General features: G+C 48.1%; 1 protein-coding gene and 1 long non-coding RNA gene across 3 annotated transcripts in view; one reads left to right on the forward strand and one right to left on the reverse strand.

The window, feature by feature from the left end:
* Positions 1-15,124, reverse strand: ANKRD34C (ankyrin repeat domain 34C). Its single transcript, XM_072802155.1, has 3 exons — positions 14,647-15,124; positions 5,307-5,561; positions 1-4,986 (listed from the first exon to the last, which is right to left on the reverse strand). The coding sequence occupies exon 3, from the start codon at positions 4,942-4,944 to the stop codon at positions 3,340-3,342; it is 1,605 nt and encodes a 534-aa protein (XP_072658256.1). The 5' UTR covers positions 4,945-4,986; positions 5,307-5,561; positions 14,647-15,124; the 3' UTR covers positions 1-3,339.
* LOC140619185 (uncharacterized) overlaps positions 13,961-19,165 on the forward strand; it is a 14,882-nt gene continuing 9,677 nt past the window's right edge. The window contains exon 1 of one of the 2 annotated variants that reach the window (XR_012019111.1): positions 13,961-14,228. This is a non-coding gene — a long non-coding RNA (uncharacterized lncRNA). The remainder of the gene's footprint in view (positions 14,229-19,165) is intronic. The other variant, XR_012019112.1, reaches the window with a different exon arrangement.

A 19,165-nucleotide genomic window follows, 5' to 3' on the forward strand; every position in this document is an offset into this window, starting at 1 on the left:
GAAGGATTGCAATATATCTTTTATTGACATGTTAGAGGTACCTAAAAAGCTCCATTACTTGCATTTTGAAATATCTTTGAGCACATTGTCAGCTTGAGACTAGAGTATAATGCCACAGAGAACCGATTCAAGCAACACACGATATGTCCAAAGCACCAACACACACAAAGGAGGAAGGTCAGACACAGCCTGCATTTTGCAAGATACTGTTTACCTGATGAAATTCTAGAATAATTGACAATGGGTTTGAACAAACAAACAAAAACTGGCTTTGGAGTGTCTAGAAACTAAACTGAATTTCCAGACTTTGAAACTTTAGGCTCCTGTTCTATAATATATTTTGATAAATATTCCAGAAAGTTAAGTGGATGGGTAATTACAACTACAGTTTGCAGCTAACTTCTGTAGTGATAGTAGTTTTCCAAAAGAAAAGCTAATCTCTGGTCTAGAAAACATAGTTGAATCTAAAGTACACTTTTAAGAAGCATCCTTGTGAGGTCTGTCAACGTGGACAAAATCACCTACTTACGCACTAACCGTGATAAAGAGTTTTGGTCGCACTGGTTTGGAACAGTCTAATCCAGCTAATGCATCATTAAACAGGGATGAAAGAAGGTTCTCTCCTGGAGACTGTCCAGAGAAAGGCCAATGGACAGGTCATAACTGATGGAGGCAGGCTGTGAGTGCCCTGAGAGCACCTGCTGTAGGCATTCGTGGGACAGACAGGTTATTCTGGATAAATAGCTATCACGTTTCATGTCTCATGTAAGCTAATTGTTATGAATGTGCCTCACTCACTATTTAGGATAAATTAGGCTTTCAAGTCTTAGCTAAAGGTTTGGGGAAATGGACATGTGCAGTGGTAGATCTACTAGCAGAGATCTAGTAGGTCTATGAGATCCCCACGACTAGATCTACTAGCAGACGTTAGTTTTCCCTGGCACTAACGACAATTGGAGTGTATGTGTGTAGCATGTGTGTGCACATGAGTGTGTATGGGTATTTAATGAGCTGCTGAGAACAATGGTTGTCTGTGTGATTCTCTCTAATGCATTGGAGAGTTGTTTCTTTGCCTGTAATCATGTCCATTTGGTAAGGACTTTTCGTGACTCAGTGGTCCCGAGAAGCATATGGATTGTCCACGCTAAACCAGGTTCCTGAGCTCTGTTTTCACTAGTTTACATGCTTTTCTTCCCCCCTGCAAAGTACAAGAGGCCACTAGCAACCCATTTGTATTTTGCCAAGAATCCTAAGGGCCCAAGTTATGAATCGATTAATCATCCTACAAAAGCACAATTCAATTGGCTTCAAGTCCATGCGAGGGCTGACCCAGCCAGACCCACACCTCCATGCAGCTTTGTTGGTCTCCACATATTTCTGCCAGATGCACTGTCAGCCTCCCAGAGCAGTGGTGATCAGCCGAGGTGATGGTGCCCCCAGGACATGTCTGATCATGTCTGGAGACGTATTTGGTTGTCACATGTAGGAGGAAGATGCTACCCGTGTCTGGTGGGTGTCAGGCCAGGGCTGCTGCAGAACCTCCTACAATGCACAGGACAGTCTCCCATAACAAAGGATTATCCAGCCTAAAATTTCAGTAGTGCCAAGGTTGAGTATGGGCCTGCCCCAACGGAATGATTAAAAAATAAATATTTGATTTATTTGTAAACATCATCAGCATTTTTGTTTGGGATAAATGTCTGGCAGATGTGGCCAAATATATTCTACTTTGCCAACATACTGAGAGCTCAGTATTATGGAATCACTGGGAGTCTCAAGGAGACACTTGAATTTTTCAGCTGGACTTTAGTCCATTTTGTGTAGGATATCATGCATCATGTGAGATGGGGAAGCCTCAGAGGTCTGAAGATGTGAATCAGAATTAGCTACCTCCCATCCACTTACTTATCCGTGCCAGGCATGGCAGCAGGCTCTCTCGGGCACACTGCACTTCACTGTCCCTTGCCCTTTCAAGGTGAAACACTGTCAACCCCCTTTTGTGATGAGGAAGTGGAGGCTTAGGAAAATCACAAAGCTGGTGAATGATGAAACAAGGATACAAACCCAAATCTCAGAGCCTTTACTCATTCCTCCTGGGATGAGATGCCCAGGGATCACCAAATTCTTCTAACCCTAGAGCAAATGTGTCTGGGCAGCAGGAAAAGAAAAGTAGATGGGAGATAACCAGGAACACCTTCATCTGAAACACAGCTACAATCCTCCAAATGTACCAAGTCTCTGCTTCCCTCCTGGGGTGAGTGCAACGTGGCTGGAGAGGGTCATTCAGGGAGGTTATTTTTACAAATCCCCTATCACGTGGAAAATTCAGGCAAAGCAGAAACTGGATTTTTCTTGAATTACCTCTACAAGAGTAGCTGAAATGACAGTCTGCACCCCTTAGCATTTTCAGGCTATATAATTCAGTCCAGTCCCCACTGCTTCTGGCCTGAGAACCACCCACTTGTGCTTTTCATCTGTATATACCCCATCATTAGTTACCGCTCTGGCTTTGGGGATCTCTCATCAAGTTTTCTTAAGAACAAGCATGAAACAGGTCTATTCTGGAAATTGTATCACATTCAACACATTCCAAATTAATGAACAGACCCTGACTGTTTTTTCACAAGCTTTCAACGCAGAGCTTGCTTCGGGGCGGGAGGGAGGCAGGACTGTCTCTCGGAGGCATCAACGAGTGTGGCACATCAGAATTTGGGGGACATGTTATGATAGTTGGGGAAGCACATCCAGATATGCGTGCGAACACAGTGTGTAACTGGGGTTTGGAAAGATCTCAAGTGTGCCGTGCTGGATGGTGCCCTACCTGCTAGAGCCCCCTGACAGGGGAGCTCACTTCTCCTTCCAACAGAGCACAGCTACCAGATTTCCTGGCTTCAGGGTTGGTTTGGAGCTTTCGCACATCCCGACAAATATGAAAGCCTCATCTTCTTTGTAGGCACTTTATAGATTTATTACAAAGGGCATACTTTGAATATTGTTGTAGGCTCTAAGTTCTTGTCTGTCTGGCAGAGGAGAACTGAGCCTAGATCATTGTGCTTGCTGTGCTCCTTCCAAACCCCGGAGGCTTTCTTCCTTTGGAGAATTTTTTTTTTTTTTTTTTTTGTGATGATTTCCTGTCTAGAACCCAATTATTCCAAGCTCTCTTCAAGTAAGCCCGTAAAAACCCAGAGACCATTTCAGAAAGGAAACAGCACTTTGTTCCACATCTTCCACCAGCCCTAAGGGATGAACGGGATGCACAGGGTCTGCATGGCTCTGTTGGCCAAGATTACAGAGCCTTTCATTAACTACAGTCTTTTTTCAAAACCCCTCTGAAAGCTTCTAGGTCATGATTTCTTCAAAGTCAGATAGCTGCTTCATCTGCTCCACTTGCATAGAGTGCCTCCTGAGGAGCTTCTTTTTACTTCTCAAGTCAACTCTCTTTGGTGAACTTGGCGCAACAGGAACCATGGATTTTAAGCCGCCAGCAAGTGGAGAAGGAGGTTTGCTGCTAGATCTGATATCTGGGATGGGTGGGTTCAGATTTACATTTAAAGGCGGGAGGAAGCCGGGCCTGGTGTGCGAAATTCGATCCAACAGCAGAGTTCCAGAACCTCGCCTCTCCAGAAGATGCGGTGGTCTGCGGCGTGCTGAGCTGGGGGACGTGCTGGGTGCAGCGTCCAGGGACTCCCTTGAGCCATGGAAGAGGGCCAGGTGGGAGCCGTTGAGCCTCTTCCTGTCCAAGGGTCCTTTGCTTGGCTCTAGGGACACAGAGCTGAGCTGCTCCGCTGCTGCCTGTAAATCTAAGTCATGCAGGTCATTCTCTAGCCATTTGAGGGACACTGAATCTTTGAGAGCGGGGGACCCTGTGGCACTGACACCAGCCTTCTCCTGGTCGATGGGGAGAGTTCCTCTTCGGGCCAGGCGAGGGTGGGAAGCCTGGCCCTTCTCATAGACTGCCTTCCAGGATGCTGGTGCCGGGGAGGCTGGGATCTTGAGAACCTGCTCTGTGACTGTGGGAAAGAGGGTGGGGTCTTTGCCATCGATACTGTTGGTTCTGGAGAGTGGCCCCCTTTTGGGGAAGGACATATCACTAATGCTCTTGATGACCTCACCATCTGCGCTAGCACCGTAGGTCTCATCCTGACGCGTGTTGGCAGCCAGCACGGACGGCGCGATCAGACCCCAGGGTTCAGACTGGAGCCTCTTCAGTTGGGGCAGGCGGGCCCTCTTGGGGTTCCCTGCTTTCCTGGTGGGTGACCCAGGCTCATTCAGAGCCTTGGCAGTGTTGCAACTACTCAGATGCCCTGTTTGGAGGCTGAAGAAATCATCTTCCCTCTCACTGGGTGGAGAGCCCAGGCCTGGGGCTTTCAGTTCAATATCCGAGGGCGACATGCACAGTGGAGGTGGCTGTCGGTCTTCCACTTTGGGTGAAGGAGGGACATTGAGATACTGTTTGGTGGTTTTCGTGCCTGATGATGATTTATCTGTCGTTATAATAATCACCTCCTTCCCTTTGGCTTTGCAGGCGTCGAGCAGGTGTTTCAGGGCGTCTTTGTCATCTGCATTTATGGCGTAGACCAGCGCTGAAGCCCCAGTGCGGTCCTCAAGGCTGGGATCAGCTCCGTTCTCCAGGAGCAAGGAGACCACTTCTCCGCCAGCCCCCCTGATGCAGGCATGGATAAGAGCTGTCTTGCCAGACTTATCCTGGATATTGGGGTCAGCCCTCTGGTCCAGCAGGTACTTCACCATCTTGGACTTGCTGATGCTCTGCTGGTCCACATGTTTGGTGATGCAGGCCACCATGAGAGCCGTCTCCCCTTTGTCATTGCTTTCGTTGATATAAGCGCCCCCCTCCAGGAGGAGCCTGGTCAGCCTGAGCCTCCCCAGCCACACAGCCTTTAGAAGCGAGTTTCCATCAGTCCTCAGCTCTGTGTCGTCATCCATCCTACTGGCGCCAGCGCCTTGGGGCCACCGTGGCGATCAGACCTAGCGAGGGAAGAAGAGAGAAAGAGTGTCGTGTGTTCTGGAGGTGATCTGAGTGGTGCGGCTATTACAGGGCTGGATGCGGTCAAACCCCAGCTGATCCTGAGTGATGCTACCTTGGCCAGGTGACCTGGCTTGTCTGCATCCTTTTCTTCATCTGTACTGCGTGAGGGCTGGAAGGGTGGCAGGTGCTATAGAGCCAGCATGGATATCAAATGAGAGCACACACAGAAAACCCTTAAGCACAGTAAAGCAGCTGACACAATGCTACACCTAGTAACCAGGACAAGCTGCCGTCACTGGGCTATCTGCTCCATACTTACCTCAGTTGTCGTATAGGAAACTTTGCTTCGTGCCCGTAGGCACCACTGGCATCAAGTCCCACAAGGAAAGGTGTGTGTCTCCCTTGTTTGCTCTGCAGCCCCAACATCTAGCAGCGATTTGCACATCATGTCACCTCGTAAATGATTGTCTGCTGCATTGTTCTTCCAGCAGGAAACACACCAGAATGGTAATGGAATTATGGGCAGCCTTCATCTTCTTTTTGCTGTACTTCCTAAAATAAGTGTGCATTACCACTGTAACAGGGGAGAAATCAGGAAAAAAAAATCATTATAAGGCAAAATCAGAAAAAAAAATCATTACAGAGCTACCCCTATCTGGGTAGTAGTAGTCTCTGCTCTTCCAGCAGATGTCAGAATCCTCCTCATCCTCCTCCCAGTCTTCCAGAATGATGCCACACCACATCCTTCCCATAAACAGGTATAGAGCAGAGGACCAATGGATTGCACGCCTGCCTGCACAGGAGCTTCCTCAACCTAGCCTGTCAAAGCTAGGTTTTCTGGTCTGGCTGTCCCCATGTCCATCACCCACTTCCTGCGCCTGGAGCCTCCAAACTGGGTGTTACTCGAGAGGACTCCCACAGATAAGTAGAGGTGGGGGCCCGGGCACTGGCACCCCTGCCAGCCCATGGGTCCCTCCCTGGCCCCTACCTGTGCCATCACAGCCCCTCCCCATGGACCCTGTGCCCCCTGGGTCCTGCTGAGCAAACAGCCACAGCTCTGCCCCCCACCTTACCACCTCAAGCATTACTGATCAGTTTATGATCCTCTATTAAATTGGAAGTCAGGAGCCTTTCCTGGCTGAAGCTGAGAGATGGATACATAGCCTTTATACATTTGTAATGCATTAATAGATACTTGCTATTTTTTAAAAGCCCAAACCACATTTAATTATGTGAAGAATGGAGATCCCTGGGTGGTTCAGTGGTTTAACACCTGCCTTTGGTCCAGGGCGTGATCCTGGAGACCCGGGATCGAGTCTGTCAGGCTCCCTGCATGGAGCCCGCTTCTCCCACTGCCTGTGTCTCTGCCTCTCTTACTCTCCTCGTCTCTCATGAATAAATAAATAAAACATTTAAAAAATAATAATTATGTGAAGAAGAGCTCTCCTTATGCTTGCGTGTGAACACACACACACATGCCACACACACACACACACACACACACACACACTTGCCTCCTTGAAGCCACTGTCTTCAGAAGCGACTATGTCTAAAGGTCTAAGGAAGCATTGTTCTAAGAGCTACATCTCAGCAGGATCTTGTTGCAGTTCTGTTTGTGTTCCCAGGAGATCTTTTCTGGAAATGTTTCCACCCAGGGACCACATGCTGTTAATTATGTGTGCAAGTCTATGTCTTCCTATCTCTCTGCTTCCTCCTTCTAAAGGTTCCTGCTGACCTGTGGATGTGTGTGCAGTGTGAGTGTGCACACATATGTGCGTATGTGAGTGTGTGCACATGCGTGTGTGTACACATGTATGTGTGTGCGTGTGCATGTGGGGTATGTGCACATGTGAGTGTGGGTGTCTGCACACATGTGGGTGTGTGCATGTGTATACATGCATGTGTGCTCTCATGTGGATTACATGGGTGTGTACACGCATTTGGGTGTGCACATATGTGAGTGGTTGTGCATGTGCTCCCGTGTGTGTGTGTGTGCACAAATGTGGGGTGTGTGTGGATATGCAGTGTGCGTTCATGTGGGTATGCACACACATGGATGTGAGGGGTGTGCATGTGGATGTGCATGCATGTGGGGGGTGTGGATGTGTGTGCACATGTGAGTGTGTACATGTATGTGCACACGTGGGGTGCATGTGTGTGGGAGTGTGTGTGCACATGTGGATGTGGGTATCATGTGGGGGTGCACGCGTGTGTGAGTGTAAATGGATGTGGGGGTATGCACACGTGGATATGTGCTCATGTGTGGATTCTGAGGGTGTGTGCACATGAGTGTGCACACATGTGGGTATGGGTGTGTGTGCTCATGTGTGCATGTGTGCTCACATGTGGATGTGTGTGCACATGTGGGTGTGGGAGTGTGTTCATGTGGGTGTGTGCGCACGTGTGGATATGGAGGGTATGAGCGTGGGTGTGTGTGCTCATGAGGCATGGCCTCTCTTCTGTTTCCACCATCACCATTCCTCTCTGGTCCCACACAAACAGATCACTTTCCTGAGGTCTTCCGTGTTAGGGGTGCCCTCCCTGCACTCTGGACACCTGAAGCAGGGTTTCCACACGTAGGCGAAGGAGCGGAAGCAGCCAGGAGCAGGTCGCCTCTGCTCTGTCTCCTGCCCCCTGTCTGTGGCCCAGCCTCCCTGGCACCACCCACTGCGGCTCCTGCCCCCCCAACACACACACTGTGGACCTCAAATCTGGCTGCTTCTCACATGCCCGACTTTGTCCCTTGTAGCCCTCTTCATGTTTCTAAATGTAAGGCCTCCCTGACCTTTAATTATTCATCAGCCTGCAAACCTCAGCTCAAATGTTACTTCCTTTTTAATCAGGAGGAGACTAGGTGGAGATGGAAGCGGGAGGGCGGCATGAGATTACCACTGACTCACACCCAGGCTATGGAAACAACTCCCACAAATCACTTCCTCCAAAAGAGGATGCACAAATGGCCAGTAAGCACATAAAAAGGTGCTCAGCCTCATTAGTAGTCAAAGAAAATCAAATTAAAGCACAATGAGATAGCACCACACCTGGTGTCTAACTCAGCGGGGCCGAAAACCAGACCAGGGATGGACGAGGGTAGAAGGCAACAGGAGCCCGCAGCCGGGGCACAGACCAGCCCTCCAACCCCGGTAATTCCCTGCCTGCACTTCCACTTCTGGTAGATTGAAAAGCTTGGCCACAGAGTCCCCCCACCCCTGCCTGTACCCCGTGTGCAAGGAGATACTGGCCCTCCTCCCGTCAAGAGGAGGAGTCGGCGTGTGACCTGCTTCGACCAATAAAATGCAGCCAGAGTGACTTTCAGGCAAGGCCTCTGTGGATCTGACAGCTTCCAGTGTGCTGTCTGGAGCCAAGCTGCCTCAGACAGATGTGTCAGCTGTCCTGCAGAAAGGACACAGGGAGCCCCAGCTGACCACCCCGGCTGACCACCACCCTGTGACCCACCAGCCAGCCCCCAGCTAGTTACAGCTGCGGGAGGGAACCCAGGTGGGGGCAGTAGAAGTTTCCAGAACCTAGTCCAAACTGCAGAAATATGCATGAATAAATGGTTATTGTTTTAAGCCTTTCATTTTGGGAAGGTTTGTTCATATCAGCAAATTACCAATAAATCTGTATAGCCACACATATATGAAAATGTTCCCAGCAGCGCTATTCATAAAAAATAAAACCTAGAAACAGCCCCCCAAGAAGAAAATGAAGAAACGGTAGTATATTCACACGCTGGAGTGCTTTACTACATCTTTGCATTCTCGCTCTCTTTCTCACACTCACACACAGCACGCAGACTCTTACCCACACACACAACAGAGACACACAGCCCACACTCACAACACAACACAAGAAAAGCTGGATGCTGCATGGGCTCCTAGATACTTCGCAAGCTTCTTTGCTGAGCATTGGCTTGTTAATCTCCTGGGCAATGTCCTCCCCAGAGCACTGAGCCCCCTTGCCCCCTCCGAGCCCCCAAGGGAGAAATGAGGTCTTCTCTCCCTCATCAGTTGTGCCACAGTTGAAAGAAGAATAAAGGAAAAGTCAAAGGGAAGGAGGAAGAGACAGGAAACGGAGGGTGGGGAGGACATGAGGATGGACTGTCGAGTGATCCCTCTGTGGCACATGCTCGGGGCAATCCCAACCTTCCAGAGTACTCCAAAGTCCAGGGTAGGGAAGGAAGGAGGAAGGGCGAGAGGGAACAGGACGGGATATCTAGCTCTTCCTTCACTTGGAATGAGGGGTCACCTGCTGTCCTGAGCTAGGGCCTCGTCCCAAATCCTAGCTCCTAAGGAGATAACAGAATGCAGACAAAGCATTGGGTTGTTTCCCAGCCCATCCATGGGCACAACACCCTCTGTGTGCAGGGAGGATTTTTCTCTTTGTCCACAACCATTTTTCCACTGTGAGCCTTGCAACTGGCATTCCTGAATGACAAAAATGCAAGAGCTTTGAGTGAGGACAGAGTTGGACCCTGAGCTGACCCTTGCAGCACTGATCCGAGGCCAGCTGACTGGAGTCCTGCCATTCACTTTTCTGCCTCCCCCAGACCGACAAGTTCACGTTGACCTATCCATCTCAGAGCGGTGGCCACTCACCTGGCTTTCCCATCGTCATGGCCTCAGATCAGTGCTACAGGGGGCAGGTGGCCCGAGCCCCTGGTTTCAACTGATCAGGAGCCATGGTTTCCCCAGTGAGGCCACTGGGCACAGAAGTGGGGGCAAGTTAACCTTTTCTAGAGCAGACATTGACTAGTAGGGGGCAGGGTAGGAAGGAGATGTCAGGCAGTCTCCTCTCCCTTTCTTCCCCCCAGAGCCTGTGGGCGGTGGGTTTCAAGGATTTGGGCGGGATGTGGTAGAGGATCTGATTTCCACAAGACTGAGCTCTCAGTGAGCTTGTTGTCTGCGCGGCTGGCTCCATGTCCCCCTTCTATTGGCTCCTCCTCCTTCTTCACTCTACTTTTCATTCTCCTCACTCCTACTCCCCAGGGTTTGATATCCCCATAAAGAGCTGATAAACTGGCATGTTTTTATTTAGGAAACTTGAATTAATTTCTATCACTTATAATAAAGCAAACCATGACTGACACCCTGGCATTACTTGCTCATCCATCCATCCATCCATTCATCCATTCACCATCAAATATATACTGGATGTCAGTATACATGCTCAACATTAAGGACAAAGGAATGTGTAGAAGTCAGATTTGGAAGAGTCTGGCCGGAGGCTGGAGGTCACTAGGAGCCTCTGAGGGATGAAGAGGGTCAGAGGCACCAGTTCAAGGAGGTCAAGGAAGCATTGCGCGGGAGAGGAATTCTAAAGGTAGATTTGAATAGTGAGCCGCTGGATGGTGGGTCAACCAAGATCAAATGTATGTTGATTTGGGAATTTATCTCCCATTGTGCACAGTAGAGAAAGAATGTGAGGAGCACCGGACACAGGAAAGATCAGATGCCTTCATGGTTCCTCAGATCACCGGCGGAAGGAAGCAATTCTGACTGGACAGAGCTGACATGTGCCCAGAATTTTGAAACCCCAAGCGTTTCAACTGCTAGGCATCATGTTTTAAAATTAGCAACCCCAAAGTGGGTTTTTTTCACATGTTTCAGAAACAGAGTTAAGTGAGAAGTAAGCAAAATTTGGGGCGCCTGGGTGGCTCAGAGGTTGAGCGTCTGCCTTTGGCTCAGGGCATGATCCTGGGGTCCTAAGATCAAGTCCTGCATAGGGCTCCCCACAGGGAGCCTGCTTCTCCCTCTGCCTGTGTCTCTGCCTCTCTTGTGTGTCTCCCATGAATAAATAAGTACAATCTTAAAAAAGTGAGCAAAACTTTCTGGGTTCCTTCCCTGCTCCCTGCCCCCCCGCCACCCCTCCGCTCAGGGTAGTTTCCTCCCTCCCTCAACCACAGCACAATGGACCGAACACACCTCCCAGAAGCCCAGGGACTGTAAGAGAAACACTGAAAACTAAAACATCACCAACACCAAAAAAAAACAAATCAATGCTTTCCCTGATGAAGTGGGTGGGTGGAAGCAGTTGCCTGTTTTGTCCAGAAGCCCTTGCATTATTTTACTGTCCACAAAATTGTGAAAGTCTAAGACTTTTGAAGCTGCGAGGAGCCATCTTATTCAATTGTTCCCCATTTAGAAATAGGGAATTTAAAGACAGAGTCTTTTATCTTGCTGAATGCAAGCTCTTGCGCCTCTGCACATCTTTAGCCTGAGCAGCGTAGATCAAGGCTGTACAATAAAGGGCTGGGGGCCAAGTGTGGCCCCCAGGGACATCTTGCTTGACTGGCACCATGTTTTAATGTTTTTAATTTGAAGGTTTTAAGATGCATCATTCATTGTTCAGTTTGGCAAAGGCCCTGCCATTCTCTGTAGTCTTACCACTGGCCTGATTCACACATTCAGGCCATTTACCTCTGCAGAGATGTGGTTTTATGACACTAGATATAAAGTCAAATACTTGAGGGTGCCTGGGGGGCTCCGTCTGTGAAGTGTCTGCCTTTGGCTCAGGTCATGATTCCAAGGTCTTGGGATAGAGTCCTACATCGGGCTCCCTGCTCTGCGGGGAGTCTGCAGCTCCCCCTGCTTGTGCTCTCTCCACCCACCCCCTCTCTCAAATAAATAAATAAAATAGTTTCTTTTTTTAAGTAAAATACTTGGAATACAAGTCATGATGCTTCATTTTTCCCATCACTTCCTAGATTCTTCTGTCTAGAGGTTTGTTAGGAGGATCCAGTGAGCTAATAGATGCAAAAGCCCTTTTCATAAACTTTAAAGTATGGTTTGCTTCTGTGAGCCATTATAAACTAGGTAATCAACAATTACTTCAGTGCGGGGATCCCTGGGTGGCTCAGAGGTTCAGCGCCTGCCTTCGGCCCAGGGCATGATTCTGGAGACCCGAGACTGAGTCCCACATCAGGCTCCCTGCATGGAGCCTGCTTCTCCCTCTGCCTGTGTCTCTGCCTCTCGCTCTGTGTCTCTCATGAATAAATAAATAAAATCTTTAAAAAAAATTACTTCAGTGCAAATAAAATACCATCTGCTTAATCTCTTCTTCCTTGAGTCATGGGGCATCAGATTTCCAGTTAAACTCCCTGTTTGGCACCAAGATAAATCAGAGGCTTGAGGCATTGCATTCATTTGTGTTTGACCCCAGTGGAAAAATGATGCAAAAGGAGGAAGGCCAACTGAGTCCTGCAAACGTCTACATAGTGCCTCATGTTCCCAAGAAAGGGACTGGAAATACACAGGACTGTACTCAGTGCCCCAGAGCAAGTCTCTAGGACTTTCTAATGCACATGCTTTGTATTCATCTTACTTCTGGTTATGGCCTTAATCTTGTTGCTTGCCTACTTTCTCAACTTCCTCCTCCTCCTTTCCTCCTCTTCCTCTCCCTCCCCCTCCTCCTTCTCCCCTTTATCCTTCCCCCCCTCTTCTTCCTCTTCTGTTGTTGCTGAAGGACGAGTTCAATGCAGTGGTAGTCTCAGGGAGATAAGCATATGGCTGTTCTTATGTTTGCACACATAAGTTTGCACACAATTAAATCTTAATGAATCTCAACTACTTCTGATATGTGTCAACCTAACACCTTGTGGATCTTTATAAATTGCTTTAAAGTCTTTGTAGAGGGGCATTTGGGTAGCTCAGTCAGTTAAGCATCTGCCTTCGGCTGGGGTCATGGTCCCAGGGTCCTGGGATGGAGCCCCACATTGGGTTCCCTGCTCGGCGGGGAGTTTGTTTCTCCTTCTGCCTCTGTCTGCTGTTCCCCCTGCTTGTGGTCACTTGCTCTCTCTCTCTCTCTCTCTCTCTCAAATAAATAAATAAAATCTTTAAAACAAGTCTTTGTGGAACAAAATAAAATGGACTCAATGAGCATGCATTCGGTTAATCTATATGAATTTGCTGTTTCTGTAGGTCAAACAGTGGTTTAAAAATCACTTTTCTTTCACATGGTTTGTCCTGATATTTATGTGTTTCTCTAAATGGACCCTAGTTCTGTAATTGTTCCACAGTCTGAGCTCCCAAGGATGGACAACTGTGGCAGAAAGATTCCAGAGTAGAGAGGCAGGTGACCTGGATTCTAATCTCAGCCCCCAGCTACTAGGTAGCTGTGGAGCTGCTGGCAAGCATCATTTTGCCAAAGAACTTCAGTTTTGCCTTATAAGATTGTTATGAGGGTCAAATGTAGGCAATATGTGAACACTCCCTACAAAGTCCTGTAAATAAGGAATTATTATGTTGAATTAAACTCATCCAGGATCCTCCCTCTGAACCCTCCCACTGGGGTGCCCAGCACCCACCCCAGTGCCACTGCCATTCATCACCCACCCTCTTCCTCTTCCAATCACCTGCTCCTCCCTTTCTGGCCTCCACTTCCCAACCACAGTCTGCAGTTTGCAGAGTTTTCCCACATCCATGATCTCTTCGATCATCTTCCTCAGCACTCTTGCAAAGGAAGCATTATTATCCTAATTTTACAGGCACTGAGCCTGAAGTTCAGACAGGTTGGGTGATTTTGCCCAAGAGCACACGTTCGTAAGTGGTACAGCTTTGGTTCAAACTCTGCTCCTCTGAACCCAAGCCCGGAGCTTTCAGGAGGGAATTTCACCCACTCAGGCACACCTCCCCAGGACCGCAGCCCCTGGTGGGGTTTACAGGTGCGGGACAGCACTAGCCGGTTGTATAGAATGGGAAGGGCTACTGAGCCTCTCTTGCTGCGGTTTTCCATCGATCGATCGATGGAAGATAATAGCACCCAAGCTCGCCGCGGGCTGTGCGTAACAAGAGCAGAACGCATGGAGAGCGCTTAGCACAGGGCCCTGGAGCAGAGGAGCGCTCAAAAAATACTAGATTTTGGAGGAGTTTGGGTACGCCTTTCAAAATGCAGGAGGCCACACCGTTCCGGAGTAGCATTCGCGGAAGCGTGGGGATGTTTTATACTCCGCCTCTTCCTTCCGCAGCCACGGGAAGCAGTCAGAGGCGGATCAGAAGCTGAGCTCCACGTTAGCGTTAGCGATTCAGGAGGAGTCCCTTCTCCGGGGCCTTCGGGCGGCGATGCGCAGCGGGTCCCGGCGGCGGGGAGCGGGGCGCAGGGCGCGGGGCGCGGGGAGCCCGGGGCTCAGCGCGATGCTGGCGCTGTCCGAGGTGCTGGACGCCGGCGGTGAGCGCTCCGGGGCCGCCGCTGTCCGCGGGCATCTCCGCGAAGGCCAAGCGTGGCGTCAGGTGCAAGCAGCGCGGTAAGTGCTTCTCCATCACTGCTTTGAAACGCTCACATTCAAACTCTTTACGATTTCTCAAACGTGTTCCGGATCATAACCTCTCATAACCCGATCCTCACAGGTTTCTGCAAAAATGTAGGCTTTGCTCCCCCTTCAGTCCTTGCAGGAATTCAGACGCCTATCACCCAGCACCACTCCGCAACCATTTCCTACAAAAACCCAGGCCCCTACGCATCTCACCCCCACGCGTCAGTGCAAAAATGAGAAAAAATGTAAATCTATCTTCCACACCCTTCACCCACAATTTCCTGTGATAAAAGCAGCCTCTCCCAGCCTCCCACTCCTGCCTGGGCTAAACATCGTGGACTTACTTCTCGGGAGCTCAAGATCCCTCCCACCGGCTGCAGCGGGGGGGAGACCCTTGGGGTGCTCTTACCTGGCGGAGACGCTCACCGAACCAGGCCACCTGAGCGCAGACCACCGGTAGGGTCATTACTCCAAAAGCAAAGTCCAGGGTCACCTGGCATTCCCGCCCTCGGCTTCAAGCTGGTTCCCCAAGGGCACTGCCAGGCTGAAAGCGCCGGGAGCTGGGATGACTCCGGCCTCGTGGGTCCTGTGACTTGCCCAGAACTTGGTCAAATAAAACCTCTGCGTCAGTGCCTTTCTGATCCCTCCCTGGCTCCGCCAAGTTCGAGTGAGAACAAGAGAGTTCTCTCTCTCTTTTTTTTTAAGGGAAACAAGGAGGCGTGGAAGAGGAGAGCTGCGCGCAGTTCAGTCTTGCAGGTCTCCTGCGCCCCGCGCTCCGCGCTCTGCTCGGTCCCGGGCCGGGCCGAGGGCTGACTGGCGGCTCCAGGTCTCCAGCCGCGGCACTGGCTGGCAGGCTGCGTGGGGTGTGTGCCTGGGAGGAGCGAGCACCGCGGGGGCAGCGGGGGCGGGGAGAGGCGTCCGCGCCCCGCCCGCACCCGCACCCGCACCCCAGAGCAGGGTCAGCCTGGCCACACAACCCAGCCTGAGCTGGCGGTGAGGGTGGGGGGCCAAGGGTGGGCGCGGCGCCCCGGGGCAGGAGCAGGGCCGGCGCCCCCCCCTGCCCCCCCAGTCTACGCCACACGTGCGGACGCAACTCAGGATTCGAACTTGCGTCTCCTCTGCTGTCCACGTGGCCCTGCCTTGCTCGGGTTTCCTCCTCCGCCAAACTCCCCCAATCCAGAATGTTCGTCCACAGCGTGGAAGGGAGAGGAAGGGTGGAGGAGGGCAGGGCAGGAGACCTTCCAGCCGCCCCCCACCCGGGGCCCTGCATGTACAAACCACTGTCCTACTGTACAGACCCTCCAGGTGGGGGGAACCTTCCAGCCCCCCACCCCGGGGAGCCCAGCATATACCAACCACTGCCCTGCTGTATAGCCCGTCCAGGTAAACATGCACACGGGGTCCTTTTTCCTAAGAAAGAATTGACTCCTACTTCTAAGATCAATTTTAATTATTTAGGTTTTCCTACAAAATTGTCCATCTCATTTAGAATTTCGAATTCACAGGCACAAGATTACAATGAGCATTAGCTTTTAATTTTTCATCTCCTCTAATCTGTTCTTACATTCCCTTTTCATTCCTGATATTGTTGCATTTCCCTCCTCTTATTTTTGGTGTTTATGTGTAACGTTACTTTGCCATCATCAAATTATATGATCTATGTAATTTCTATTTTGTTGCCTGTTAAATGACCAATTTAAACTCAAAAACCATTTTTCCTCTTACTCAATGAAAGAAAAAAATGAACATTCTGTGTTTTGGGGTATAAACATACAAATACACCTGTAAAGTTAGTTGCATGTTGTTACCATCTGTATCTTCACTAGTGTATTGGTTAAGAGCAGAGTCTGCATGCATTTAAATTCTAATCAGCCACTTACCAGCCACAGATTTCTGGTGAGTCACTAAACTGGCCGGTACCTCAGTTTCCACCTCCATAAAATGGAATGAATAATAGCATCTATTGCAGATAGTAGCTACATTTACGGTGAGCATAGCATAAGGTAACTATAAACTTGTTGAATCGTGTCATACACTTGAAGCTAATGTAACATTGCGTGTCAGGTAGGATCTGTTTCCTGGGACCAGAGAGAAGGGAACTGGGTTAACACATGTGCAGTGTTAGTGCCACTGCCTGGTCAGGGCAAGCACTGTATAAGTCTTAGCTATGTGCATCTATCTGGTCCATTAATATCCAAAGTAAGCTGTTAAAGTGTTTCAGGATGCTCGGATTCATTTATTCAAGAAAAATTTATTGAGTTTGGGCTGTGTGACCAGATCTGCATTTTTGGGGGATGTGCTGGAGATTCAGCTGTGAACAAGAAAGACAAGTTCTCTGCTTTCATGGTGGGACCTTCTGAACATCTATATTTGTCAGCATCTCTTTGGGTGTGTTAGCGTACGTGTGAATCAGTGTTCTGCTGTTGCATCCTACCTGTTTCATGCAAGAGAACATGGGTAAATATTTTACAGCCTCTTCCAAATCTGCCTTCCAGTAGAATCTCAGTCCCTTCCCCAGAGATGGACCCATATGCTAGACCCATTTGATTAATAACAACTATATTTTTCAAAAATAATCATGACTAATAGTAGCAATAAGGAGTTTTAAATCCTTACTGTTGTCAATACCTTCTAGCCATAGACCTCGAGGAACACACCAATTATTATATTATCATTATTATTATTATTACTTGTTGCAGCAAGGGAGAATGCACACCATGGGAAATAGTAGGCACCTCAGTAAGAAGGTGTTAGAATGTGTTAGAGTTAAGGCTCTGGTTGGGAGATTTGGGGAAGGGTTCGCTCCACTCGTAACAGAGGAGAATCACATCAGATGGTATTCTAACACCACGAAGAAAATTATGAAGTGACCCTTGGTGCCCTGCTTCTCGTGCACTCTGTTTTTGTTTTTCTATTTTTTTAGAGGCAGTTGGCATATAACCTATTAGTTTCAGATATACAACATAATGATTCAGTATTTGTATGTATATATTGTAAAATGATCACCATGGTAAGTCTGGTTAACATCCATCACCGTCAGGTTAGAATTTTGTTCTTGTGATGACAACCTTTAAGATCTACTCTCTTTGCAACTTTCAAATATACAATATAGTACCTATTCTTAACCATAGTCATCATGCTATACCTTACATTCCCATGACTTATTTACTTACCCTTCTTCCGTCTTGCCTGCCTCTCCATCCGCCTCCGGTAACCACCCATCTCTTCTCAGTGCCCACCCAATACACACCCTGCTCTAAGCCAGGGGAGGGATAGTGCTTGTCTCTTGTTCCTGAGCAGTTTCCCTGCACAGAGTATATTTCCAGCCAGTCATTGTCCTTAGGGAAGACAGACTCAGAGGTCACTACTGAGTGGCTTAGCTAGTGCTCTTAGCAAGAAGCCGAAAGTCATTTGAGTCACAGTCTTTCCACACTCTGGGAAGCTATGTTCAAGAGCCATGAGGTGCTTTCCTGAGATCACACAGCACATTAGTTCTAGGCTACCTGGCCTCTTGGGATCAGCTTCGTGGGACTGGATGTGTTCCAGACTGTTATAAATGTTTAAATAACTTTTACTAGATTGTTATTACAAGTATGTTATAGGTATCACCTAGAAAACATGGATAAGATATGGACATTCTGGCTTTTAATATTAAGTAATGGTTTCTTTCAAATGCTTTTATAAACTCCACAATTAAATCAGAGAAGTTTTTGCTGCAAGTATCATAAAATCCATCTTAAATGGACAAAGAAGGACTTCTCTTCTTACATAACAGAATGATGATGGATCAGAGGCTCCAGACTTCCAGGGCCAGCAGTGGTGCTTGTGGCATCTCCCTGGAGTTTACCAGAAGGCTGCCATCAGCTCAAGCCATAACATCACATCCCAGACAAATGTTGAGGAAGGAGTACAGCCAATCACATGGGTCCCTCTTATTGGGGGAGTAAACCTGCCCCAGCAGTAAATACACCACACAGCCAGGTTCTCCTCGAATCTTGTTATTCAAAATGGGGCACATGTGAGGGATACTAGGAAAATGGAAAGCCAGAGTGCTGTGATTGGTTCAGACCACAACCAGTCCTTTCCTTGGTCTGGTCTAATGGCAGTCCAAATGAAATAGAATTCTTTTAGCAAGAAAACAAATAGGAAGTGAATGATGTGAGTGTCACAGTGCTTGTTATTAAGCCCTTGGGAAATGCAGAGGAGCAAGAAAAAGAGGCAATCAATAATATTTATAATATATAGGTATAATTTATAAAACTAGAATTAAACAATAAAGTACATTGTATTAATCTTGTATCTCTTCTTTTTTTCCTTAAGAAATCTGCTATAAAGCTATCAAGTCAGATAATTTTTTGCTCTATGACTTATTTCCACATGGTTGCATGCAACTCTTCTGCTTCGTTGTTAATGGCTACAGTATATTGAAGTACATGCATGAGCCAATTCTCTGTTGAAGATGTAAAGGTTTCACATGGTTTCTCTCTGTTGTAAATCACACTGCAGTGAAGAGCCTCTAGTTAATCTTCAAATTTCAGAATTATTTCCTTAGAGCAAAATACCTGAGGTTTTTGACTAAAAGGTATGCAAAATTTTGTCATTTTTATACATATTTCAAATGCATCCTCCATGAAGATTGCACCATTTTTCATCACCCCTTGGTCATATTTAAGTGCATCCTCAACCACGTGAGATCTTATCATTAAGGAAATTTGCTGATGTGATAATTAAAAATGTATCAGGTCATTGTTTTCAGTTGTATTTCTTTTATTACCAGTCAGGTTGAATTTTTAAAAAATGTTTATTGCTGATTTTTCTGTAAATTGCTCATTTATATCTTCTAAATTTTGTCTTGGTGTTCGTGATTCACACTTGAATAGAAAATGGAATAAAGCAAAGAAGATTGTTTATTATTTCCCAGAGATGAT

The sequence above is a fragment of the Canis lupus genome, chromosome 2 (genome assembly GCF_048164855.1).
Source record: "Canis lupus baileyi chromosome 2, mCanLup2.hap1, whole genome shotgun sequence".
Taxonomy (NCBI): Eukaryota; Metazoa; Chordata; class Mammalia; order Carnivora; family Canidae; genus Canis; species Canis lupus.